This window comes from Lissotriton vulgaris, unplaced genomic scaffold (assembly GCF_964263255.1).
Source record: "Lissotriton vulgaris unplaced genomic scaffold, aLisVul1.2 SCAFFOLD_227, whole genome shotgun sequence".
Classification (NCBI taxonomy): Eukaryota; Metazoa; Chordata; class Amphibia; order Caudata; family Salamandridae; genus Lissotriton; species Lissotriton vulgaris.
The window spans coordinates 1,754,117-1,779,587 of NW_028242055.1; the positions used below are offsets into that span (position 1 = coordinate 1,754,117).

Sequence of the window (25,471 nt, forward strand, 5' to 3'; positions counted from 1 at the left end):
ACTCACCAGTGCTCGTTTTAGAATTATTCCTTGAAGCGGAGGTCCTTTAAACATTCAAGAACCTCCTGGTCAATGGCTGGAATGAGGGTAGGATAATGATAGGATATCCAGAGGTCTAAATGGAGAGACCTAAACACCCACTCAGTCACCATTCATACAGTAGACACTGGGGGGAAAGGTAAAAAATCTAACAAGAAAATAGAGGGGGTTGAGGTGTTCCGACCGGCCAGCTTAGGAGAGGCGTGGCGGAGCAGATACACGCTCACGAAGGTGTGCCGTCCGGCTCCACGGGGAAGTGTGGAGCGGAACAGCGACTCCCTTACCGACAGGAACGGAATCCGAGGTGTTTTGCCCGGCCCTGATAGCCACAGCAGGGCGGAGCAGAGACACACTCGCCGAGGTGTGCCGTCCGGCTCCAATGGGGGAAGCAGAGCGTAACAGCGACTCCCTCAAAGAGGAACAAACAAAAGGGTTGAAAAAAAAAACAAAATGCTGTGAGCCTTACAGAGACCCAAACAGAAGACGCAGATATAATGCCGGATACTGCAAGACGGCACGTAACAGTAATGGAGGAGGGGAAATGCAGCCAAGGGGGAGATAGCTGCCACGAAATAAATACCGCTACACCACAAGGAGGAACCAACACCAAGGAGAGTGGGGTCAGGAACCAAGGCGGCGGATAGGATTCTCGAAGACGCCACAGGAGCTTGCTTCAACGGGACTGGAACAACACGGAAGTGGAAGGGGGCGTGGTCACGAACAAGTCAGTAAGCCAAGCGTCAAGCTACGTGCTCGGCGTCCCTTTTGAGGAATAAGGGAGCGTGTGAAAAGTGTGTTTTCCTCTTCTGTGATCCGACCCTAACCACAGCTCAAGGTGTCCTTCTTCTCCCTCGAACCCTAACACCAGCCCCTAAAGTTCCCATGGACCAGTAGGAGGCTGACCTTGAGGGGGATGCCCCGGTACCTACTGGGAAGCAGGTAGCTAAACTGGGGGACTTATCTGAGCTGACCCATTGACAGCAAGAGGGTGGCCCCACCTGGGAAGAATTCTGCAGGGAGCAGAAAGAGTGCCCTTCTCTGGAGGGTTTGCGGCTGCAGGCTGCAAACCAGGCAGCTGGTGATCAGTCTAGATCACACTGGACCTACTGGGAGAATGATCTCCTATACAGTGAGCCTAAGGTCGCTGAGCCTGGGTCAGCCTGTGTGCTGGGGGTACCCCAGCACTTCAGGACCTTCTTCCTGGGTCCAGCTCATGACGTGCCTTTGGCAGCACATTTGGGGCAGGACAAGACCTTTGACAAGCATGTCACTCACTTTTTCTGGCCCCAAATGTGAAGGCAGTCATATGGACATTGCAGGTCTTGCCAATCTTGCTAGGCAAGTAGTAAGAGTGGGAGGAAGGTCAAAGCTCCTCTCCAACCTTTTGCAGATGTTGGAACACCCTTTGAAAGGGTAGGGATGGCCATTGTGGGGCCACTGGATCCCAAGACTGCCATGGGCAACAGGCACATCCTGGTCTTGGTGGACCATGCCACCCGGTACCCGGAGGCAATCCCTCTCAGGACAACAATGGCGCCAATGGTTGGCTGGGCATTAATGGGGATCTTTTCCTGCGTGAGTTTCCCCAGAGAGGTAGTTACGACCACAGGACCAATTTCATATCCAAGTATATTTCATCCCAGTGGGAGGATAGCTGTGTAACCTACAAGTTCACCACTCCTTACCATCCACAAGGTAACGGTTTGGTGGAGAAATTCAACCAAACCTTGATGGGCATGATCAAGGGTATACCAGAACCTATGAGGCATAAGTGGGACGTCCTCTTGCCCTGCCTCCTCTTTGCATACAAGGAGGTACCTCAGAAGTCTCTGGGGTTCAGTCACTTTGAGCTTCTGTATGGGCACCCTGTGAGAGGACCTCTTAGTTTGGTTAAGGAAGGCTGGAAGGCAGCTCCCAGGAAAACTCCCAGGATGGGTTTAGTTACATGCTGGCTTTCAGGAACCAAACTTCTCGCTTCAGGAAACTCTCTCAGGTGAACCTGGAAGCAAGTCAGGAGGAGATAAAACGCTGGTACGACCAGAATGCCACTCTGGTAGAGTTTCAGCCTATCTAGATAGTGTGGGGCATGGCCCCAGTCGAACCTTGTGCCTTGCAGAACAAGTGAACTGGACCTTTTGAGGTGGTGGAGCGCAAAAGTAATGTCACATACATCAGTCAATTTGCAGACTCCCAGGAACCCTTTGAGGGTCCTCCATGTGAACCGCCTCAAGTATCAGTTTGAGACGTCTGAAGTGAGCATGCTCTTGGTGACAGATGATGGGGTGGAAGAGGAGCGTGAGCCTCTCCCTGACCTCCTGTCTACCAAGGAGCACGATGGGTCAGTGAAAGGTGTGATCGTCTCCCCTACACTGATCCCAGAGCAGCAGGGTGACTGTCACCAATTGTTGGGGCAGTTCCCAACGCTGTTCTCCCTGACCACAAGTGTTATTGACTGGTGTACCCATGACGTGAACACTTTTGACAGCCCTCCTGTGATACAACATTTACAGGTTGACTGACCGGGTCAGGGCCAGCATCAAAGAGGAGGTCGTTAAGATGTTGGCGGTAGGGGTGATCAAGCCCCTCAACAGTCCTTGGGCCAGCCCAATGGTTTTGGTTCCCAAGGCTGTGGCCCTGGTGCCACTACAGAACTGCAGTTCTGTGTGGACTACCGTGGGGTCAATGCCATCACCAGGACAGGCGCACACCCCATCCCCAGAGCTGATGAGCTCATTCATTGTGTGGGAGATGCCCGGTTCCTCAGCACATTTAATTTAACGTCTGGGTAGTGGCAGATTGCCTCAAGTGTGCCAAGGAGAGGTCAGCATTTTCAACCCCATAGGGGCACTACCAGTTTTGGTCAACCAGGTGTTGGCTGGGCTGGACGATTTCAGTGCCGCCTACCTGGACGACATTGCAGTGTTCAATTCCAGCTGGGAAGAACACTTACAGCATCTCTGGGAAGTGTTGAGGGCTCTGCAGACTGCACGTCTCACGGTCAAGGCCAGTAAGTGCCATATCGCACAGGGCTCTGTGGTGTACTTGGGAAACCAGGTAGAAAGTGGCTAGGTGGCGTTCCTACAGCCCAAGATAGACACCATTCTGGCTTGGGAGCCCCCCAGACCCAGACAGAGGTGGGAGCCTTCTTAGATCTCACCGGGTACAACTGGAGGTTTGTTAAGGGCTACGGCACCATTGTTGCCACCTTAACAGAGCTGACTTCAAGGAAGCAGCCAAGGAAGGTGATCTGGACTGATGCCTGCCAGAAAGGTTTTTATGCCCTGAAGGCGCCATGTGCACGGCGCCCGTGCTCAAGACCCCCGACTCCTCCAAGGAAATCATTGTGCAGACTGATGCTTCAGAGCATGGTGTGGGAGCGGTGCTCTCACAAATTAATGAAGACGGCCTAGACCAACCTGTAGTCTTCCTTAGCAGGAGACTACTCCCCAGGGAACAGAGGTGGAGTGCCATAGAAAGGGAAACTTTTGTTGTGGTCTGGGCGCTGAAGAAGCTGTGACCATACTTGTTTGGGTCTTACTTCCGGGTTCAGACCGACCACAGGCCCCTCAGATAGTTGATGCACATGAGGCGTGTGAACCCCAAACTGTTGAGATGGTCCATCTCCCTACAGGGAATGGACTTTAGGGTGGAACACCGCCCTGGCACAGAACACGCCAACGCCGATGGTCTGTCCAGGTTCTCAAGGGAGGTTGGGTACTTCTCCCTACTTTCAGCTGGAGGGCACATGTCTTAGACCTGGCATCTTTTGGCGTGTTTGCCCTGTATTTTTGCTTTCTGACCTGGTTTTGACCCTGTTTTTGCTGCTTTACAAACAACAACTGTGCATACCATTACCACGCTTGTACATCCATCAGCACTAAAAGTACACCTCCCACGCAAAACAAGCACGCACACGTTCGCTACACATACCATTTCTGTTTCTGTGCTGTAATATTTTTTTTTTTTTTATAGAATATAATGTAAACTTACTTACCTGTACGCGGCATCCTCTGTTCCAATCGCCTTTCCCGCTTCAAAGTGTTCTATTCTCTGTAAAAAGAGACGCTCGAGCCCCTATGTCCTCAAATATTTATTAAAAGTGAAAAGGGACTATTGAAGTGACACAGATATCTGCACCTGGAGTGTACTTAAACCGCAAGGGGTAATTACATCTTTACCTACTTTACCTCTTTTTGGTTTTCATTGCATCTTTCTAAATACGGTGTGCGCTGGGGAGCCTGAGTCCGTAGAATGAGACCGTAGTTCACATACTTTTCAGAGGTGCAAAACAAAAAAGAATATTAAAATATTAGAATATTGTAGAATAATACTAGCAAAATTCACCTAAAACACTTAAACAAAGCCAAATCATATATTTGGACAAAACAAACACATGCCCTGATCCTAAACGCAGGAACCTTAGCCCCCACCAACTCTAAGCCTTAAAATCTTGCCACACAAGGTGAAACACTGCCGCCTCCTCCTCAATTGAGTGGTAAAATCTTGCGTAATTAGGTCTTAGGTGGTACCAGCCTATTCAAAGTAAAACATGTGTGGTAAATGGAATCTGAAGTAAAAACCTCAGAGCAAAGGCTGTTCTTCCTCCAGTGAGGGGCCAAGATTCCGCACTGCGAGCTCGCCAGGTACCGGGTCAGCATATTCTGACGGTATGAGCAAACTCCGTCCCATATAGTTTTCAGGCTTATTGCCCAAAATGCTGAGTTTTACTGAGAAAGTAGAAACCGTACGACACTGTTAGCCGTGACCTTCTTTGTGCACGTTTAAGACCTCAGACTAGCAGCTCTACGCACCCAGTTTCATGAGTGGAACCCTCGCTTGGTCTTCCTTGTTACTCCTCTGCAGCAGCGCTGGTCACTCCTTGTTGGAGTTGCAGAAAACATGGAAAAACAGCAATAGTACCTACACCACACACATTGTCCCTGAATTTCATTGTGTGCACTTGTATTTGTAGTGCTACGCACATTTCGCATGACTGTGCCTCCTCAGATGCTTTTCCTGATTTCTTTTCCCTTTTTGTTGTGCTCAGAGATTGTGATTGTGAAAGCCGAAGAGATGTCTGATCTGGATGAAGGCGTGGAGGATTCACCTGTATGGATTCACATGGACAGCGAGGAGAGCGGGAAGTCTCAGTCCATGCCCAGAGGTAAGAAGGCTGTAGTTATGACCTGGGCATCTAGTCTTAGCAAGCAGTGCAATGCGTGTCGGCTCACCTATTCTAGGGAAGGGCCTTCAGCTGGGACACCCAGCATTGGTGATTCCTGGACTCTCAAAGCTAAAGAAGTTAGACCTGAGGAAACCCAATGAAACAAACTACTGGCTAGCATCAAATGTGACGTCACCGGGCAACAAAACCTGCTTAAGGAAGTTAGGTAGGTTAGTGCAGAGGTTCCCAACCTTTTGATTTCTGGTCCCCCGTTAATCATTACTGGAACCCGGGGACACCCCGCGAGTCATTACTCGAAGCCGAGGATCCCAGACTAATCATTATCGATGATTCAAACTGCAAAACAATACACAAAAAATACAGAAAAAAGCATTCATCAAGCTAATATACAAAAGATGACATATTTTATTAAATTTACAAGCACATAATTGAAAAAGATCAAACTGTGATTTTAATCGAAAGGTTGCAGCTTTTCTGAATTCAATTGAGGCCACTCATCGTCCATACTATATTTTGTTTGGCGCTCCCGCACTGCGCCCATGAATCATTCGGAGGATACTAATGAAATAGTAAACCTCCAGTTTCAAATTCCTTCACTTTTACAGTACATTTAAAAATGTTCAATTATACCTTTAGCTTCTTTATTAATATACACTTTATTAATCTGTTAATATTATTTAATATTTTAAGTAGACTCTGAACGACTGATGAGGCTTCTTGGACCCCCAGGGGTCCTTGGACCGAGGGCTGGGAACCACTGCTGTCTAGTATTTGGGATCTCCGATAGGACGTGTTTGGATTAATTCTCAAGAGCTAGAACCTGACATTTGCCTGTAGACCAAGCCCTCTGCCTACCAGGCCTCTGCGCCACCCTGCCCAAGGGTCTCCAGTTTACAGGACTTCCGTAGGTGACAGGTGCTGTTTTACTGATAAGACAAGCTAGATTTTGTCATCTTGCATTCCTCCTCTTTGGATTGGGGGTGGTGGACATAGTCTTTGAAGACAAACCTTCGGTGTGGCATCAGAAGGGCCGGGGCAACCAGACCAGCTGGTTGGCGCGAGAGATGGTCATCGACTTTTCGCCATCCACTGATTGAATATATGAACGTTTCTGTGGACATTGTTTTTAGTTCGGGCCTCATCGGCCTCAGACTTCAGCACAGACAAGATCATGTGCCGGATGTATCCCGTGTGTATGTACCCCGAGGATGTGCTGGATGTATCCCGTGTGTACGTACCCCGAGGATGTGCCGGATGTAACAAGTGTGTATTTTACCCGAGGATGTGCACGATGTATCCCGTGTGTATGTACCCTGAGGATGTGCCGGATGTATCCTGTGTGTGTACCCCGAGGATGTGCCAGATGTATCCCGTGTGTATGTACCCCAAGGATGTGCTGGATGTAGCCTGTGTGTATGTACCCTGAAGATTTGCCGGATGTATCCTGTGTCTGTACCCCGAGGATGTGCCAGATGTATCTCGTGTGTATGTACCTTAAGAATGTGTCGGATGTATCCCGTGTATATGTGTGCCGAGTATCTGGCAGATGCATCCCGTGTGTATGTACCTCAAGAATGTGTCGGATGTATCCTGTGTATATGTGTGCCGAGGATCTGGCAGATGTATCCCGTGTGTATGTACCCCAAGGATGTGCCGGATGTATCCCGTGTGTAAGTACCCCGAGGATGTGCCAGATGTATCCTGTGTGTATGTACCCCGAGGATGTGCCGGATGTATCCTCTGTTTGTGTACCCCGAGGATGTGCCAGATGTATCCTGTGTGTATGTACCCCGAGGATGTGCCAGATGTATCCTGTGTGTATGTCCCCCGAGGATGTGCCGATTGCATCCTCTGTTTGTGTACCCCAAGGATGTGCCGGATGTATCCTGTGTGTATGTACCCTGAGGATGTGCCGGATGTATCCTGTGTGTGTTTGCCCCAAGGATGTGCCAGATGTATCCTGTGTGTATGTACCCCGAGGATGTGCCGGATGCATCTTCTGTTTGTGTACCCCAAGGATTTTCCGGATGTATCCCGTGTGTATGTACCCCAAGGATGTGCTCGATGTAGCCTGTGTGTATGTACCCCAAGGATATGCTGGATATATCCTGTGTGTATGTACCCCGAGGATGTGCTGGATATGTCTCGTGTGTATGTACCCCGAGGATGTGCTGGATATATCCCGTGTGTATGTACCCTGAGGATGTGCTGGATGTATCCTGTGTGTATGTACCCTGAGGATGTGCCGGATATATCCCATGTGTATGTACCCCGAGGATGTGCTGGATGTATCCTGTGTGTATGTACCCTGAGGATGTGCTGGATATATCCCGTGTGTATGTACCCTGAGGATGTGCTGGATGTATCCTGTGTGTGTGTACCTTGAGGATGTGCCGGATATATCCTGTGTGTATGTACCCTGTGAATGTGCCAAATGTATCCTGTGTGTATGTACCCTGAGAATGTGCCGGATGTATCCTGTGTGTGTTTGCCCCAAGGATGTGCTAGATGTATCCTGTGTGTATGTACCCCGAGGATGTGCTGGATATGTCTCGTGTGTATGTACCCCGAGGATGTGCTGGATATATCCCGTGTGTATGTACCCTGAGGATGTGCTGGATGTATCCTGTGTGTATGTACCCTGAGGATGTGCCGGATATATCCCATGTGTATGTACCCGAGGATGTGCTGGATGTATCCTGTGTGTATGTACCCTGAGGATGTGCTGGATATATCCCGTGTGTATGTACCCTGAGGATGTGCTGGATGTATCCTGTGTGTGTGTACCCTGAGGATGTGCCGGATATATCCCGTGTGTATGTACCCTGAGGATGTGCCGAATGTATCCTGTGTGTATGTGTCCTGAGGATGTGCTGGATATATCCCGTGTGTATGTACCCCAAGGATGTGCTGGATATATCCCGTGTGTATGTACCCTGAGGATGTGCTGGATGTATCCTGTGTGTATGTACCCCGAGGATTTGCCGGATGTATCCCGTGTGTGTACCCCGGGGGTGTGCCGAATGTATCCCGTGTGTATGTACCCTGAGAATGTGCCGAATGTATCCCCTGTGTATGTGCCCCGAGGATGTGCTGGATATATCCCGTGTGTATGTACCCTGAGGATGTGCTGGATGTATCCTGTGTGTATGTACCCCGAGGATGTGCCGGATGTATCCTGTGTGTATGTACCCCGAGGATGTGCCAGATGTATCCTGTGTGTATGTACCCCGAGGATGTGCCGGATATATCCCGTGTGTATGTGCCCCGAGGATGTGCCGGATGTATCCTGTGTGTAAGTTTCTCCGGCTGAATCAACCCTCTAGGATGGAATTCTGTCCAAAAGAGATGGCAATGGCGATCCCAATATGTTACTGTATGATGCGTTTAACTCAGCTCCCCTTAGACACAGGACTGTACGCAGAAGGGCAGAAGAGGATGTTGACTAGGAATCCAACAGGCAGCCATGCCGTATGGTAAAAATATCAGGTTGGGGAAAGAGCTTGTTGTCTCTGAGGAGTGCTTGTGGCTTACAGTTCATGAAGAGCCATCCTGACACACCTGCGAGTGAACGAAACCTATTATGTTTTGTTGAAAAGTAAAGCTTGGCTCTTGTCAAGGATGTGGTCCCAGAGCCAGGACTACAAAGTGACCACGATCCACTAATATACCCCCTTCTAAATCATGGGTACTCACAAACTTTCTCTCTGGGCCAAATTTACAGTGTGGTTTGTGGCTGAGGTCCGCACCGGTGAGGACGGGGTCAGAGGGGGAGGGGGCGGGGCTAAATTTTAAAAAAATGAGACCATGAGGTTGAACACAGGTCTCTGCAGCAGACGCGTTCATCCACTGAGCCGCCTGACCCGGCATACACACATCTCCCTCTCCCTCTCCCTCGCCCTCTCCCTCTCCCTCTCCAACGTCGCCCTCCTTACTCTGTCTCCCTCTTCTCTCTCTGTCTCCCTCTCTGTCTCCCTCTGTCTCCATCCCTCTGTCTCCCTCTGTCTCCTCACTCTGTCTCCCTCTGTCACCCTCCTCCCTCTGTTTCTCTCTGTCTCCCTCGCTCTGTCTGTCTCCCTCTGTCACCCTCCTCCCTCTGTCTCTCTCTGTCTCCTTCCCCCTTCCTTCCGTATGTGTGTCTCTGTGTGTGTGTGTGTGTGTCTCTGTGTCTGTGTGTGTCTCTCTGTGTCTGTGTGTGTCAGCCCGGGCTGGGATAGCTTCCCTGGCGCACACACACAGCCACACCGAGTTCTTCACAGGTCTTTAAAAGACCATTTACATGTTAATAAAGCTTTGTTGTATTTCACCTCTTAGCGCTCCTGCATCTCCACTCTGACAATCACTGGAATCCCCCCGGCCCCCACAGTGCAGAGTCTCTCAGAGTCCGGGCTGCTGCAACCGGCAGTGTTTGCTGACACAATGTAATTTTGTTTTTTTAATTAAAACATAGGTACGATGTCTTAGTGGTCCGCGGGCCGCCAAGGAAGGCTTGCTGGGCCGCTGGCGTCCCTCAGGCCGTACTATGAGTACTCGTGTTCTACATGGTTCAAATCTAACAATGTCTTAATTAAGGCATCTGAGGGAGAAGGGCAGTTATTGGCACAGGCTCAGTGGCGTAACAATATCTCCCTTGGTGTGAGGGGGAGCTCGAGCTCCAGGGGCCCCCTACACACTGTGCACGAGCAGCAGGCCCCTGGCCTGAGAGCTCTTTACTGGGTCCGGAGTGTGGAGGCGCCTCTCCGTGTACTTTGTAGGGGCCCCTGCTAGGACTGTCCATAGGCCCCTGGCCTGTGAGCTCCTGACGGGGTTCGGAGTATGGGGGATCCCCTCCATGCACTTTACAAGGGCCCTCTCTGGCACTGTGCTTGGGCCCCCCGGCCTGTAAGATCCTGGCTGGGTCTGCAGCAAGGGGGACCCCCTTTGTGCACTTTACAAGGGCCTCTCTGGCACTGTCTATGGGCCCCTGGCCTGTGAGCTCCTGACTGGGTCCAATGTGTGGGGGACCCCCTCCATGCACTTTACAGGGGCCCTCTCTGGCACTGTACTTGGCCCCCCCCGGCCTGTGAGAACCTGACTGGGTCTGGAGCAAGGGGGACCCCCTTCGTGCAGTGTGCTGGTCGCCCCTCAAGTTTTCTGATGCCGCTGCAAGGGCTCCAGATTTTGCAACCTCTGAACACCAATGATAGAGACTAGTGTGACTGGTGTGATGAAGAATGAGGGTTCAGGAAGTGAGAGCCTCAAACCGGCACAGCACCCCAGAAGAAGGGCAGATCCTGGAGAAGCTCAGGAGAAATGATAAAATCGTGGCAGCCAACAAAAAGCGTAAGGGGCCACGTGGGGCATGGGAAGACCTGAGACAGAGTGCCCAGGAGAAACACTCTTAAAACTATGGAAACTCTCCTTTACGGGATACTGAGAGCAAGTCGATCGCACTGAATAACATGCAGGAGCTCAACATTTAGTTTGACATTTTAATCTTCTCTATTCCAATCTGAGGGCAGCCTAAGGATTCTGGTGAGCGCCGGTGCCATACCCAAGCCCGCAGGAGACTAGAGGAAATGTTTGGTGTTTTAGGTTCCTAAGGTTAGAAGACCATCCTGAATCTAAAGCCAAAGTCACTGTTCCCACAGTGTCCCTGTGGGTACCGTCTCCAAGTCAAGAGCAACGATTGTCCTACACAGAACCCTGGTCCTGCAGAGCCTGCGGATTACAGACCAGGGTCTCTGTGGGGCAGAGCGGGCAACATTTACGGAAACGTTAATTAGTCCAAATGCCTCCAACCAGTCGATCTTGCGCTACCAGTAACCCGCAGACACCTTCAGAGCAGCTCACAGCCTTGAATTCCTTTCTAAATCCGCCCGGGGTCGCATCATCCTTTAGAGTTAAGGGAAGGCTGTGTTTATTTGACATTCCCATCATCAGGCTGCAGATAGCAGGGCCTGGTAAGGAGCAGTCCTCATCCGATTCATGCCCTCGCCCGGGGCACAGAGGGCAGAACAGCAGCACTGAGGTATTCAACGCTTAACTCTTAAGTCCTTGTCTACTCCACATTGGAGCACGAGAACAAAATGATGCTTCTGAATGCTTTTAAATAGGAGAACATTAAAAAGAAAAGTTACCTTAGTGATTAAATGAACTCTTCATTTTAATTTTCCCCCATTTGAAGGAGTTGCAAATGCAAACAGCAGGGCTCTTACTCCCAGCAGCCAGAGACGCTGTGCCAGCGGGGCTCTTACTCCCAGCGGCCAGGGACGCTGTGCCAGCAGGCCTCTTACTCTAAGCAGCCAGGGACGCTGTGCCAGCAGGGCTCTTACTCCCAGCGGCCAGGGACGCTGTGCCAGCAGGGCTCTTACTCCCAGCGCCCAGGAGACGCTGTGCCAGCAGGCCTCTTACTCCCAGCGGCCAGGGACGCTGTGCCAGCAGGGCTCTTACTCCCAGCGGCCAGGGACGCTGGGCCAGCAGGCCTCTTACTCCCAGCGGCCAGGGACGCTGGGTCAGCAGGCCTCTTACTCCAAGCGGCCAGGAGACGCTGTGCCAGCAGGGCTCTTACTCCCAGCGGCCAGGGACGCTGTGCCAGCAGGCCTCTTACTCCCAGCGGCCAGGGACGCTGTGCCAGCAGGGCTCTTACTCCCAGCGGCCAGGAGACGCTGTGCCAGCAGGGCTCTTACTCCCAGCGGCCAGGGACGCTGTGCCAGCAGGGCTCTTACTCCCAGCGGCCAGGGACGCTGTGCCAGCAGGGCTCTTACTCCCAGCGGCCAGGAGACGCTGTGCCAGCAGGGCTCTTACTCCCAGCGGCCAGGGACGCTGTGCCAGCAGGGCTCTTACTCCCAGCGGCCAGGAGACGCTGTGCCAGCAGGGCTCTTACTCCCAGTGGCCAGGGACACTGTGCCAGCAGGCCTCTTACTCCCAGCGGCCAGGAGACGCTGTGCCAGCAGGGCTCTTACTCCCAGCGGCCAGGGACGCTGTGCCAGCAGGGCTCTTACTCCCAGCGGCCAGGAGACGCTGTGCCAGCAGGGCTCTTACTCCCAGCGGCCAGGAGACGCTGTGCCAGCAGGGCTCTTACTCCCAGCGGCCAGGGACGCTGTGCCAGCAGGCCTCTTACTCCCAGCGGCCAGGGACGCTGTGCCAGCAGGGCTCTTACTCCCAGCGGCCAGGGACGCTGTGCCAGCAGGGCTCTTACTCCCAGCGGCCAGGGACACTGACCCAGCAGGCCTCTTACTCCCAGCGGCCAGGGACGCTGGGCCAGCAGGCCTCTTACTCCCAGCGGCCAGGAGACGCTGTGCCAGCAGGGCTCTTACTCCCAGCGGCCAGGGATGCTGTACCAGCAGGCCTCTTACTCCCAGCGGCCAGTGGAGTTCTGGACTTTTTGGTTCCGTCCAGAGGTGTCAGGGTACAACACCCAAAGACCCCGGAGTTCCACCTGCCTTGGTGCACAAATGAACAGAAACACGAGCTTCTCGATGGTGGCGTCAAAGACCAAAGGTTTATTACTGCAGGGACACAGAAGTCACAGAATCTACACACGGGCAGAAACCAGGAGCCTGTTCGATTTGTACAAAGTGGGTTGCTCCTTATATACTAAAAATTGTGCTCTAGGCAAATATTTCACATGTCGGTACATTCCCAAACCTTTTGTGTCTCTAAATAATAAATATTTGGCGTTACACAGGAACTGTCGATAATATCTAATACCAAACATCACGAAGAGGGGTTCCCACCAGTCCATCACAATCCCTTGTCAATATTGCATTCAAGAGCCGGACCGCCTCATCGTAAAGTTCGTTACCTCCCCCTAATAAAGGCCCAGAAGGAAAGGAGCAGAGCCAGGTGCAGAAGATAGAAAAGCGGGATAAGAGATGTTTGTGGGTTGTAAATGGGCAAGGCTACCGGCTTCGGCCGCCTAATCATGATCAGGACAATGGACAGGAAAACCAGTTCAGGTGGGCTGGCCTCGGGCAGAAGAGGCAGCCTTTGTCGAGTCATGCAGCTTCAGCGTGATCTGGTTTAAGGTGCACGTGTCATGTAAGAGGTGAATCTCCGGCTAAGGCTACGTGTCCTTAATCAAAGTGGAGTTAATGAAATGATCAGGGGCTATTGCATATGTGAGGGCAAGGAACCACAAAATGGCGGCCATGATCTAAGATGGATGCCATGGGTAGATCAGAAATGTGTTCATAACAAGAGTGCTCTTGCTCGTAGCGTAGCGAAAACACTAGGATATACTAAATGGATCATTTGCGGTTCACTGATACCATTTTTATGTATTTCCGACAAACTTGAAAACACGGGTTCAAGTCGTCACGGAACCGTCACGGAACCTCAGACCCTCCTTTTGCCCTTACATAGGCAATTACTCAATCTATGTCTGAATCTAGTTCTATGTTCATCAGGTCAGTGACATGCTGTTGTATCATCATCCTTTCTCGTGTCTTTTCTCCAAACGCAGGTGGTTTTCTGAGACAAGTTGCAGCGCAAAGACTACACAGAGCAGGACCACACTGGATAATCAGACAACATGAGAATAGGAATACTAAGATGACACCAATGACCATTAGAACCTTCCATCCCCACGCTGAGATCAGAGTCCAAACCCACTCCATGAAGGACCAGTTTCCCTTGTCTACATGTATGGAGTCCGAAATCTTGTGCAACTTAGAGATCGCCTCGTAAACTGTTGGAGCATTATTAGGAATAAAGACACAGCAGCTCGATTGGATCATTCTGCATACCCCACCTCGATCTGCAAGTATAACATCTAGAACCATACGGTTCTGCAATGTCATGAGCCTATCCGCCTGAAGCTCAGCTGTCAGATTGCTAAGGGCACCAGCAGTTTCGGTAATAGTAGATTCAACTACCCGTGTTAACTGACGTATGTTTCTACTATTGGCCATAGGCCCCCAGAACGGAAGGAAGCCTTTGAAGAAGTCTCCAGCTTCCTGACCAGCGGTATCTTCTTTGCTGAAGATACCTCTCGCTACTCTGGTTCTGTGGTAATCAGATGAAGCAGTGTATGTTGGAGGCAACAATCGAGCAATGTAACATGATCCTGAGAAGTCGGCAGGCAACCATGTATAAGCTCTGTCTCGACAAATGAAATAGGTACCCCTAGCAGTGAGGAAGGCAGGGGAGGAGTTAGCCGAAAACACATAAGTTTCTACGCACTCACTCCTCCCTAGCTGAGCTCTCGGATTTCTCCCATTACCTTGCAGACAGACCTGACCTCGGTGAGGTACGACCCAGATTGGAGTTGAGCTTTTACGCTTGCTTTCTCCTAAACTAAGGCGATACTCTGAAGTATTCCAACTTAAATATACTCGCAATTCGTCTCTAGGGTAAGATGGAGTATTATTGACGTCCTTGACCATGTCAATAATTCCCTGGACTAAAGCTTTGTTGGCAGAGTTATATTTAGTGGAACGTGGTGGACGTGGAGGATAGGTTTCGAGGGCATAAGCAAAGATGGTTTGGAAGGCCTGAAATGATCCATTATAGCTGTAAGGCAAAACCAAATAGGGAATACCTTTATCCATAGTGTGAGGTATCAAGCCACACACCCAGCAGTCTGTAGTGTTAACTACCAGTTGGTGTTGGTGCAAGAGCTGTACAAAAGTGTTGTTAATGAACTCTGTACGTCGTGCTTGCTCATGTTCTGGAAATGAGTGAAAAGAGTGTATAGAAGAGACAGTAGAAGTAACAGGATCAAGGGGAGGTACTGTAGTAACTGGCACAAAAATCAAATTTATGCTAAAGACAATTCCACCCACCAATGTTGCTAAAACAATCAAAAATGTAATGGCACATTGCATCAAGAAACATTTGCTGTGAAGAATTCTATTTAGTCTGTTTCTGCGAACGTAAATCACATTTTCTTGTTGCAGCGCAGGAAGTTCCATCTTCTACAATCCGCTCGCGACCACTGATGATGTGTACGTAGATGAAAATGCCTCTGTCAGCCCTGGGAGTTCCCAGTACTAACAGAAAGATCGACCTTGTGTCAGACCCCTGCAAATTCAAACTAGGCACACATCCACGACCCTACGGCTACCCAGACGGCAAGGCAAAAAACAATAAACAATAGCAAACTTCCTGGCTGAAAAGCAAAAGTTCAATGTATATAAATATCAAAATCACAATATGCAGTTGCCTGCTTTATTAGTTCGTTTTATGGCTTCTAAGGTTGTATCTCTTCTTCGCTGGTACTGTTTGGTCGGAAAATAGTGTATCACTAGCAGCTGTTGTAGAGTTTAAGTTCGCAGATGGCAAAGTTTCTTTTGATGCTGGAGACAAATGTTCAATGTTCAAAGCAGTCTTTTCAGGAGGAGAGTCACGTTTCAAAGTGTCAATAATCAAATCGGCATCGCTGAAAGGGACAAATTTCGGAGTTGCTTCAGACTCGGAGGCACCAATTCCCTTCTTCACCCAGTCGTCGTAGGGCAGCGGCAGTGGAACACGCTTTACGTGAGAAGCGTGGATCCAGTGCTTGCGGCCAGCAACACGTACAGCTGTCCTCGTTGCCAGCAGGATTTGGAAGGGGCCGATGTAGCGAGGCTGAAGATTCTTTGTCCTCGCGAAGTTCCGGACCACAATGAAGTCACCCGGTTTCAGTTGATGCCCTGGACTCTCCGGAGGCTTTGGCAAAGCATCAAAAACCTGTTGATGAATAAGACTTAATTTAGCAGTCAAGTCGTAAAGGTAGTCTATCAACATAGGATATTCAATGGAGCAGAATTGTTTTGGCCTTGGCACACCCCAGACATTTGCCGGGCGGCCAAACACAATCTCATATGGAGAAAGCCCTATTCTAGAATGTACTGTTGCTCTCGTTGATAACAAGGCCAAAGGAAGTGCGTCTGGCCAAGCCAAACCTGTGGATGCCTGTATTTTGGCTATTTTAAGCTTGAGGGTGCCATTGTAACCCTCGACTAAACCAGCAGATTGGGGATGGTTTGCACTATGAAATTTTTGTTTCAATCCTAGACCAGCACACACACTTTGCATAACTTTCCCTACAAACTCACTTCCGTTATCTGACCATACAATCCGTGGCATTCCGTACCTAGGGAAATATTCTTTTAGAAGAATTTTGGCAGTTGATAGAGCAGTGTTGTCCTTTAGTGGGTATGCTTCTATCCACCTGGAAAAAGCACAAACCACCACCAGGACGTATTTTAAATTATTACAGCGTTCCATGTGAATGAAGTCTAACTGTATTACTTCAAAGGGACAGGAAGGAGGAGCAAAATGGCCAGCTGGAGTTGGAGTTCCCTTGCCAGGATTATGCATCAAGCACACCATACAATTTTTCACCACTCTCTCTGCACACTTACTGATTCCCTCATTCTTCCAGACCGGAGCTAACATCTTACATATCCCTTTAGAACTTATGTGCGCCACTCCATGCGCCATCGTCACTACTGCAAGCACATACGCATCAGGCAACATCCAACGCTGCTGTTCTGTCAAATCGATCCAACATCCATTCGAGTCCAATTTGCCCGTACTTTCTCTCCATACGCGTTTCTCTTCCTCAGTCGCTTCTTTCTGAATCTCTTTCACACTTTCCATTGTATCCTCACACATTCCAGACTCAGCAATCCATCTTGCAGACGTAGCAACATACATTCTACTCATCATGTCTCTAGCTGTCTGTTTAGCGGTTTCATCAGCAAAGGCATTCCCACGACCAACATCATCCGTGATTGCTTTATGAGCACTGCACTTTACAATCGCAACTTCAGTCGGTAAGGTTAGAGATTCTAACAAGTCGTTAACTAGCTGACCATGTTGAATCTTAGTCCCATGGGACGTAATGAAACCCCTTTCTCTCCACAACCGGCCAAAACTATGGGCCACGCCAAATGCGTACTGACTATCTGTAAACACATTCACTCTCTTTCCCTCAGCTAAAACACACGCTCTCGTAAGAGCTATTAATTCTGCAGCTTGGGCAGAATTCTGACTCACTCTTGCAGTCTCCACAATCGTCTTCAAAGTCGTTACCGCGTAGGCAGCAGTCACATCACCATTCTCCAACTTAAAACATGACCCGTCCACATACAGCGTACCATCCGGGTCGGATAGAGGAGTATCCCTCAAATCGATGCGACCTTTTGTCTCTTCCTCCGTTTTGAAATAACAGTCATGTGGCTCAGAATCACTCGACTCTTGATCAGTCGGCAATAATGTTGCTGGATTCAATACATTGCATCTTTTGATCTGAATATGACTCGCTAATAACGTCAGCTCGTAACCAGATAATCTCGCACTAGTAAGGTGTTGTGTCTTCGTTTGGTTCATGAGTGTATCCACTGCATGAGGAACCATGACCACTAGCATATTGTTCATCACCAAACCAGCAGATTGCCGAATGGAAGCTGCAGCTGCCGCTGTAGCCCTCAAACAACTAGGCAATGCTCTAGCTACCGGATCTAATGTTGATGAGAAATACGCACAAGGGCGTTGTTTGTCACCAAATTTCTGTGTCAGAACACTCAACGCGCAACCTTCTCTTTCGTGAACGTAGAGCGTGAATGGCTTGCTATAATCAGGTGTACCCAATACAGGAGCTGAACACAGTGCTTTTCGTAACTCAATAAAACTCTCTTGACATTCATCAGACCATGGCACCGGACTCGGAACATTTTTCCCAGTCAAAGCTACCAATGGCTTCGCTAGAAGAGAAAAATTTGGAATCCACTGCCTACAGTAGGAGGTAATACCTAGAAAGGCACGTACTTCCCTCTGTGTGCGTGGAACACTCATTTGCATAATTGCTTTTATTCTTTCTGGGGTCAACTTCCTTCCCTCCTTTGATAAGAGGTGACCTAGGTAGGTTACTTCTTGGCAGCAATATTGCATTTTGGAAGGTGACACCTTATGATTCAAATTAGACAAATGATGCAATAGTGAAATTGTAGCTGCTTTGCAAGTTTCCTTGTCATCGGCAGCCACTAAAAGATCGTCTACGTACTGTACTAGGGCAGAACCTGGAGGAAGGACAAAAGAATCTAGCTGACTTTTTAATGCTTGACTGTAAATAGATGGACTCTCACAGTAGCCTTGTGGAGCGCGTTTAAATCTGAAACTGCGACCTCCTAAACAGAAGCCGAAAATATCCCTACTTTCTTCAGCTATCGGAATGCTGAAAAATGCATTCTTGAGGTCTATAACTGAGAACCACGTAGCTGTGGCAGGAATCAATGTTAACAAGGCAGTAATGTCTGGCACTACAGGAAACTGCGGAATTACAATCTTATTAACTTCTCTAAGGTCTATGACAAACCTATAAACTGGAGGCTTTGTAGGATCAGTTCGTTTCAAGATCGGTAATACAGGACTGTTACAGACATTTCCTCGCGTTTCTTCAACCACACCTTTCTTAATCAAATCTTGCACAATCAATAAGAGTGCACGCTCACCTTCACTCGATATTTTATATTGAGGAATTCTTGGAAATTTTACATTCGCTTTCAAAGTCACTATATACGGTGGAATCTCTAGTAGACCTACATCATTGGGACCAGTCGCCCAAAGAGAATCAGGGAGTGAACGTAGCTCCGGCGGGAGTGCGTCCATTGACAAGTACATCGGAGAGGTGATATTTTTGCCCAGTGTAAGCTGTACTCCTTCCGGAGAACAGTACAATGTCGCATATAGTCGTTTTAACAAATCTAAACCAAGCAGATTCTCATTACAACCTGTCGTCAAAATCAGGGGTGCTTTCAATTGACACGGTCCAACAGAAATAGACAAAGGACCAGATATCGGGTTGTACACAGGGGCGCCTGAAAAACCTACGGAAACATTTGTTGAGCCAGACAAAGGTGCGCCAGGGAGTTTCGCATGCATGATAGAACTTTTTGCGGCACCAGTATCCAACAGAAACGGTTCGATTACACCTGATGTTGCTACTGCGACATAAGGCCCACTCTGATCCACTGGAACTGATACTACTCCCTCTCTCTGTCCATGGCTGTCCTAGTAACCATTTTGTTGGAATCCCTCATCAATTTCACAATAATCCTCAACAAGATATTGCTGAGATCTATTCTGTTGAGCTGACTGTACATTTCGCTGATCAAAGTGATTAGAAGGACGATCATTCGTTTGCGGAAGCATAGCACCTCGCCCTCGACCTCTAGAATTCTGCGCATAACCACCACGACCTCTCTGAGCTGCTGCTGCATTATTTTGCGCTAAGATCGGACATTCATTTTTATAGTGACCCTCTTTCTTGCAGTACGCGCACTGATTCCACTGATATTGAGGCCTTGATGTACTATAATCTGTCCTTTGATATGAGTTTTGCTGCGTATTAGTCTGATTCGTACGAGGCGGATACGCCTGCTGCAAAAGAACTTTAGTTTTTAAATCTTTCGTTTTCTTCTCTGATTTCTCCTTTTCCTCTTTATCCCTATTTTCGTAGTACTGTGCAGTCGCAAGTATTTGCGCTGTCGTAGATACAGCCCATGCACTTTCTGAGTCTTTTAATTTATTGCATAATTCAGGTAACAAATTATGCACAAATTTATCGACAAACAATCTCTGTCCTCCTTCAGTGCTCATATCCTGACCACTATGATCTACAAAAGTCTCTTCGAACCTTGTGAAGAAGTCGGAGACACTTTCGTCTTTCTTCTGCTTGCATGCTGATAATTTATCCCAATTAACACGCAATGCTGGCATCAGAGTCTTCATTAAATCAATTATTCTACCTGGCAGATTAGCAATCAAAGGTTCGGGTTTCGCACCACCTATTTGTTGAGCGTCTGCTGCAGTGATAGCTGCCCAATCACCACCTAAAGCAGCCTGATGATCCTCTCTACGAATTTTAGCCCACACTGGTTGCGGAACTACATTACCAAACAACATATCAATGTCGGCTAAGTTCATTATACAAGCCTCAACTGTCTGTGTCAATTCCTTGTAATATCCAGCTGGATTCTTACGTGGATCTGGCAAGGCCTGTTTCACTGCTAACACTTCTGCTCGCTTCCATGGAATATGTATCCATACTCTTTGGAACTGTGCTGGAGCAGCTGCAATTCCTGCATTATCATCACGTTGTACTGCTTCGCGCCAAATTGGAGGAACCTCCCTCATAGGATATTGGCGACTTAGCTTCACTTTACCTTTTTCTAAATCTCTCGGCGAACGAAGAGATGGATCATTTCTAAAATTCAAAATAAGTTCCATCGCTTCCTGTATTTTATCACCCACTATCATTCCAGCAGCAAACTCCTTTTGAACCTTAATTAAATCTTCCAAATCCGATTCGACATCATCTTCTTCTATTTCCTCACGTAACAACGAGCACATCTCGTCGAAGACGTATCGCTGTGTTGGCTCTCCCCATTGCATAAATGTCTCTAACACATCTCTCGTATTATATCTTCTAACTTTCGTAATCCATCTGAGAGCCGTGGAGTCTAAAACTCCCCGTTCCTCAGTACTTGGAAGCTGACTCCGTCTCTGAACAGAGTCAGGAGTAGGAGTCTTAATCAAGGTTTTATATATAGGAGACAGCATATTAGTAACAGAATCAGTGATTCTTCGACGAACAGAAAGTGGAGTTAGTACACTCGCAGACATAGAGAATGCAGTAGAGGTAGGAATAGATGACGAAACAGTAGGAGTATCGAGGAAAATAGTTTGAGGACCAGTAGGTACAGTGGTAGGTATAGGAGCTGGCAGTGCGGGAAGAGGAGGAGCTGTAGGAACATTTACATTCACCACAGGAAGTAAAGGAACTTGATTCTGAGGAACAGGAACACCAGGTTGTCCAGCAACCGGCAATTGAACATTCGAGATGAGTGGAGCCGTAGCACCTTGTGCATACGGTGGAGGCGAACGTAACAGATAAGACAACAGAGGATCGTTTTCGGAATCCTCCAGTATCTTAGCCATTTTCGATGGCAAGGCAGGATAGCACTTGTCAATCGCTAAGTTATGCTCTCTAATGGCTACATCTATGGCCTTTTCACACTCGTTAGCCTGCAACTGTTTAGTCGCTTGCTCTAGAGTTAACTCTTCTAGTTCCTTTTGCTCTTTCTTCAACCTTTTCATTTCTCTCTGTTTGGATTCTTTCCGCCAATAACGAAAAGAGTCAAACATTGCCGGCCGGGCTTTCTTCCTAAACAATTTCGCTTCTAAGTTGTCGAGAATCTCTTGTTCAAAACTACCATGCAGTGGCCAACTAAGGACACCATCCTTCTTACAATAACGGACCCATATTTCATTATAAGTTATAGGACCCACACCATACTTACAGTATAAATCATATAGGAGAGTCCCAATCGGAGGAACCAGACAAGAGTCCTCTAATTGTGAGTCACTGTTGCAACTAAAACAAGACAACATTTTCCGACTTACCATTTTCAGTCCGGAACACAAAACAGACAAACACGGAACAAATATGTGCACTCGAACCAAGAACTTAGGCCTACCAAAACGAACTGATGTATCGATACCCAAACTAAACCAAATAGATTATCGTAACTAGAACAACCAATGATAATCTTACAAAACCAAACCAAACCAAGAACCGATCAAGGATTTTTAACAATCCTCACAAAAGTAACCAGCTAGCTATCACTAAATACTTAACTGAGGCACTGAAGACGTCACCAAAGAGAAACCCGTCACGTTTCGCCGTACTAAGGACTGCACCACTTCGGGTCCAAGACAGGGCGACGGTCAAGGCAACGGCCCACTGCAGCCGTCCTGAACGGGAACCCTCGTGGAAGAGAACTTCAGGGCCACTTTTGCGATATGCCGGGATCGATGAAGTGGGGCGCCTCCCTCAGGAATCTTCACACGAAGCTTCTCGAACTCTTCAGGCTTTTGGACCGGTACCGAATGACGTCGCCCCACGTTGGGCGCCAATTGGAGTTCTGGACTTTTTGGTTCCGTCCAGAGGTGTCAGGGTACAACACCCAAAGACCCCGGAGTTCCACCTGCCTTGGTGCACAAATGAACAGAAACACGAGCTTCTCGATGGTGGCGTCAAAGACCAAAGGTTTATTACTGCAGGGACACAGAAGTCACAGAATCTACACACGGGCAGAAACCAGGAGCCTGTTCGATTTGTACAAAGTGGGTTGCTCCTTATATACTAAAAATTGTGCTCTAGGCAAATATTTCACATGTCGGTACATTCCCAAACCTTTTGTGTCTCTAAATAATAAATATTTGGCGTTACACAGGAACTGTCGATAATATCTAATACCAAACATCACGAAGAGGGGTTCCCACCAGTCCATCACAATCCCTTGTCAATATTGCATTCAAGAGCCGGACCGCCTCATCGTAAAGTTCGTTACCTCCCCCTAATAAAGGCCCAGAAGGAAAGGAGCAGAGCCAGGTGCAGAAGATAGAAAAGCGGGATAAGAGATGTTTGTGGGTTGTAAATGGGCAAGGCTACCGGCTTCGGCCGCCTAATCATGATCAGGACAATGGACAGGAAAACCAGTTCAGGTGGGCTGGCCTCGGGCAGAAGAGGCAGCCTTTGTCGAGTCATGCAGCTTCAGCGTGATCTGGTTTAAGGTGCACGTGTCATGTAAGAGGTGAATCTCCGGCTAAGGCTACGTGTCCTTAATCAAAGTGGAGTTAATGAAATGATCAGGGGCTATTGCATATGTGAGGGCAAGGAACCACAAAATGGCGGCCATGATCTAAGATGGATGCCATGGGTAGATCAGAAATGTGTTCATAACAAGAGTGCTCTTGCTCGTAGCGTAGCGAAAACACTAGGATATACTAAATGGATCATTTGCGGTTCACTGATACCATTTTTATGTATTTCCGACAAACTTGAAAACACGGGTTCAAGTCGTCACGGAACCGTCACGGAACCTCACCAGGGACGCTATGCCTGCAGGGCTCTTACTCCCAGCGGCCAGGAGACGCTGTGCCAGCAGGGCTCTTACTCCCAGCGGCCAGGGACGCTGTGCCAGCAGGGCTCTTACTCCCAACGGCCAGGGACGCTGTGCCAGCAGGCCTCTTACTCCCAGCGGCCAGGGACGCTGTGCCAGCAGGGCTCTTACTCCCAGCGGCCAGGAGACGCTGTGCCAGCAGGGCTCTTACTCCCAGCTGCCAGGGACGCTGTGCCAGCAGGCCTCTTACTCCCAGCGGCCAGGAGACGCTGTGCCAGCAGGGCTCTTACTCCCAGCGGCCAGGGACGCTGTGCCAGCAGGGCTCTTACTCCCAGCGGCCAGGAGACGCTGTGCCAGCAGGGCTCTTACTCCCAGCGGCCAGGAGACGCTGTGCCAGCAGGGCTCTTACTCCCAGCAGCCAGGGACGCTGTGCCAGCAGGCCTCTTACTCCCAGCGGCCAGGGACGCTGTGCCAGCAGGCCTCTTACTCCCAGCGGCCAGGGACGCTGTGCCAGCAGGGCTCTTACTCCCAGCGCCCAGGAGACGCTGTGCCATACACTGATCTCTTTCAACAGGAGGAATGTAAAGGGAAGGAAAATATTTATATGAAACATGAAATCAATGTTTTTCTCTACTTTCAGTTAAGCCAATTATTTTCTTTTTTATGAAGCTTGTGTCTTCACTTTAAATTCCTCCTATTTCAAACAAGCATTTGCAAGGCAATAGGTCTCGCAATTGGCATTGTAAATGACAATGCCTTTTATTTATGTATTTAAAAAACCTGGAACAATAAAAGGCGTTGTTATTTACAGTACCAATATGTGAAAGTTTGGAAAATGCGGGACCTTTTGCACTACAAAGACTCAGTGAAAGAAATCGCACAGCTAGTTGTAATAATGTGTTTTTTTATTTGACTGAGAGGTGCAGATACGAAAGTGAGCATCCGGGCCGGAAAGATACACAATAGTGATAGAACATGAGGCTCTCAAATGTAAATACAGTTCCAGAGGTTTGCATTCATCTGTGTACTGTTTAAGGGTTTGTGCCACATCACTGGGAGGAATGCACACTTCCTAGACCGCTCTCGCAACAAGCAGCGTCCCGCCAATGGTGCAAGGAAAGCACTGCAGAAGGAGAAACTCATTGAAGAAAATAGTGCTCACAGACTAAAAAAGACATACTGTGTAACGACACAAGTAAAAGGGCCAGTCGTTATGAGAGGTAACAAACGCAGACAAGGCGGTACCAAGGAGGGACTGACAATCCTACTGATGACTCGGAAACCAGCGATTACGAAGGACAATATGGACAGAGAGTGGGCGATGCTTCAAAGCCATGCTCCACTACAGCATGCCTTGCAGCAGCGCATGCGCCAGCCAGGCTCGACCTACACTGCCCCCACCGCGCTCGCACTGCTGAACTCTTGGGGAGGGCAGCGTCCTTCCACCACTATGATGGCAGCATTTTGGGCACGCCTCCCAGTCCAACAAGACCACAATTTGTGAGACAGGCCTATGTCGTGGCACACAAGCATGATCAGTGTTTTCCTAGACAACAAAAATCAGCATTAGGGATTCAGACATTGGTACAGCGGCGCTCAGGGCAGGGCTGCATCTCCATTACCACGCAGAGGACATTTCCGACCCAGCGCTGGCTCTCTTGGTTCTCCTGGTCGTAGTATCTCTACCCCCTGCTCCCTGGGGGGTATAGTCCTCATGGTGAACCTTGTCCTCCTCAATCTCCACGAGTCCTTCACCCAGTCGTTCACACAGAAACCGCCTACAAGCGGAATTTTAAACTGGGACTAGAAACCCATGGTGGATATAAAGCGAGCCCCGTATTTGTAAAGCGCAAACTACTCACCCTTACGGGTCTCAAGGCACTGGTGGCCGTCGTGGAAATTAAGTGAGCTATTGCCCAAAGTCACATGGTGCTTGTTAGACGGAGACCCGGAGGGTCGGCCGAGTGCGGGGGGAGAGACCTCCGGTAAGGGCCCTCTCCGGTGATCGTACAGACAAGTAACTTCCCCCCCACAGATGGACACCACACAGAGATGAGTTCTGCACACTTTATATAGAAATCTTGAGGCAAGGTAATAAACGGTACAGCGGGACCAGGATACGAGGATCCTGCCAATTCTAGTCTCTTTGGGGAAAAAGGGGTAGCGGGACAGTCTTAGTACCGGTCCGGTACGGGAGCAGCAGGAGATGGAGCTCACAATCCTCGAGCTTGAGGGTTCGCAAGGATGGGCCGCGGCAGCGCCAGCAGGCTTGGAGATGGTTCACGACGATGAGGGCCGCGGCAGCGCCAGCAGGCTTCGAAGATGGTTTCACGATGAGGAGGGCCGCGGCAGCGCCAGCAGGCTTCGAAGA

At 49.1% G+C, this 25,471-nt stretch overlaps 1 protein-coding gene across 2 annotated transcripts in view; it reads left to right on the forward strand.

Annotated features, from left to right (window-relative positions):
* The window catches only part of LOC147669082 (uncharacterized), an 88,809-nt gene that overhangs the window by 46,645 nt on the left and 16,693 nt on the right, over nucleotides 1-25,471 (forward strand). For both annotated transcript variants that reach the window (XM_086948242.1, XM_086948243.1), the window contains exon 3: nucleotides 5,087-5,203. In XM_086948242.1, the coding sequence (XP_086804368.1) occupies nucleotides 5,087-5,203 (117 nt within the window). The remainder of the gene's footprint in view (nucleotides 1-5,086; nucleotides 5,204-25,471) is intronic.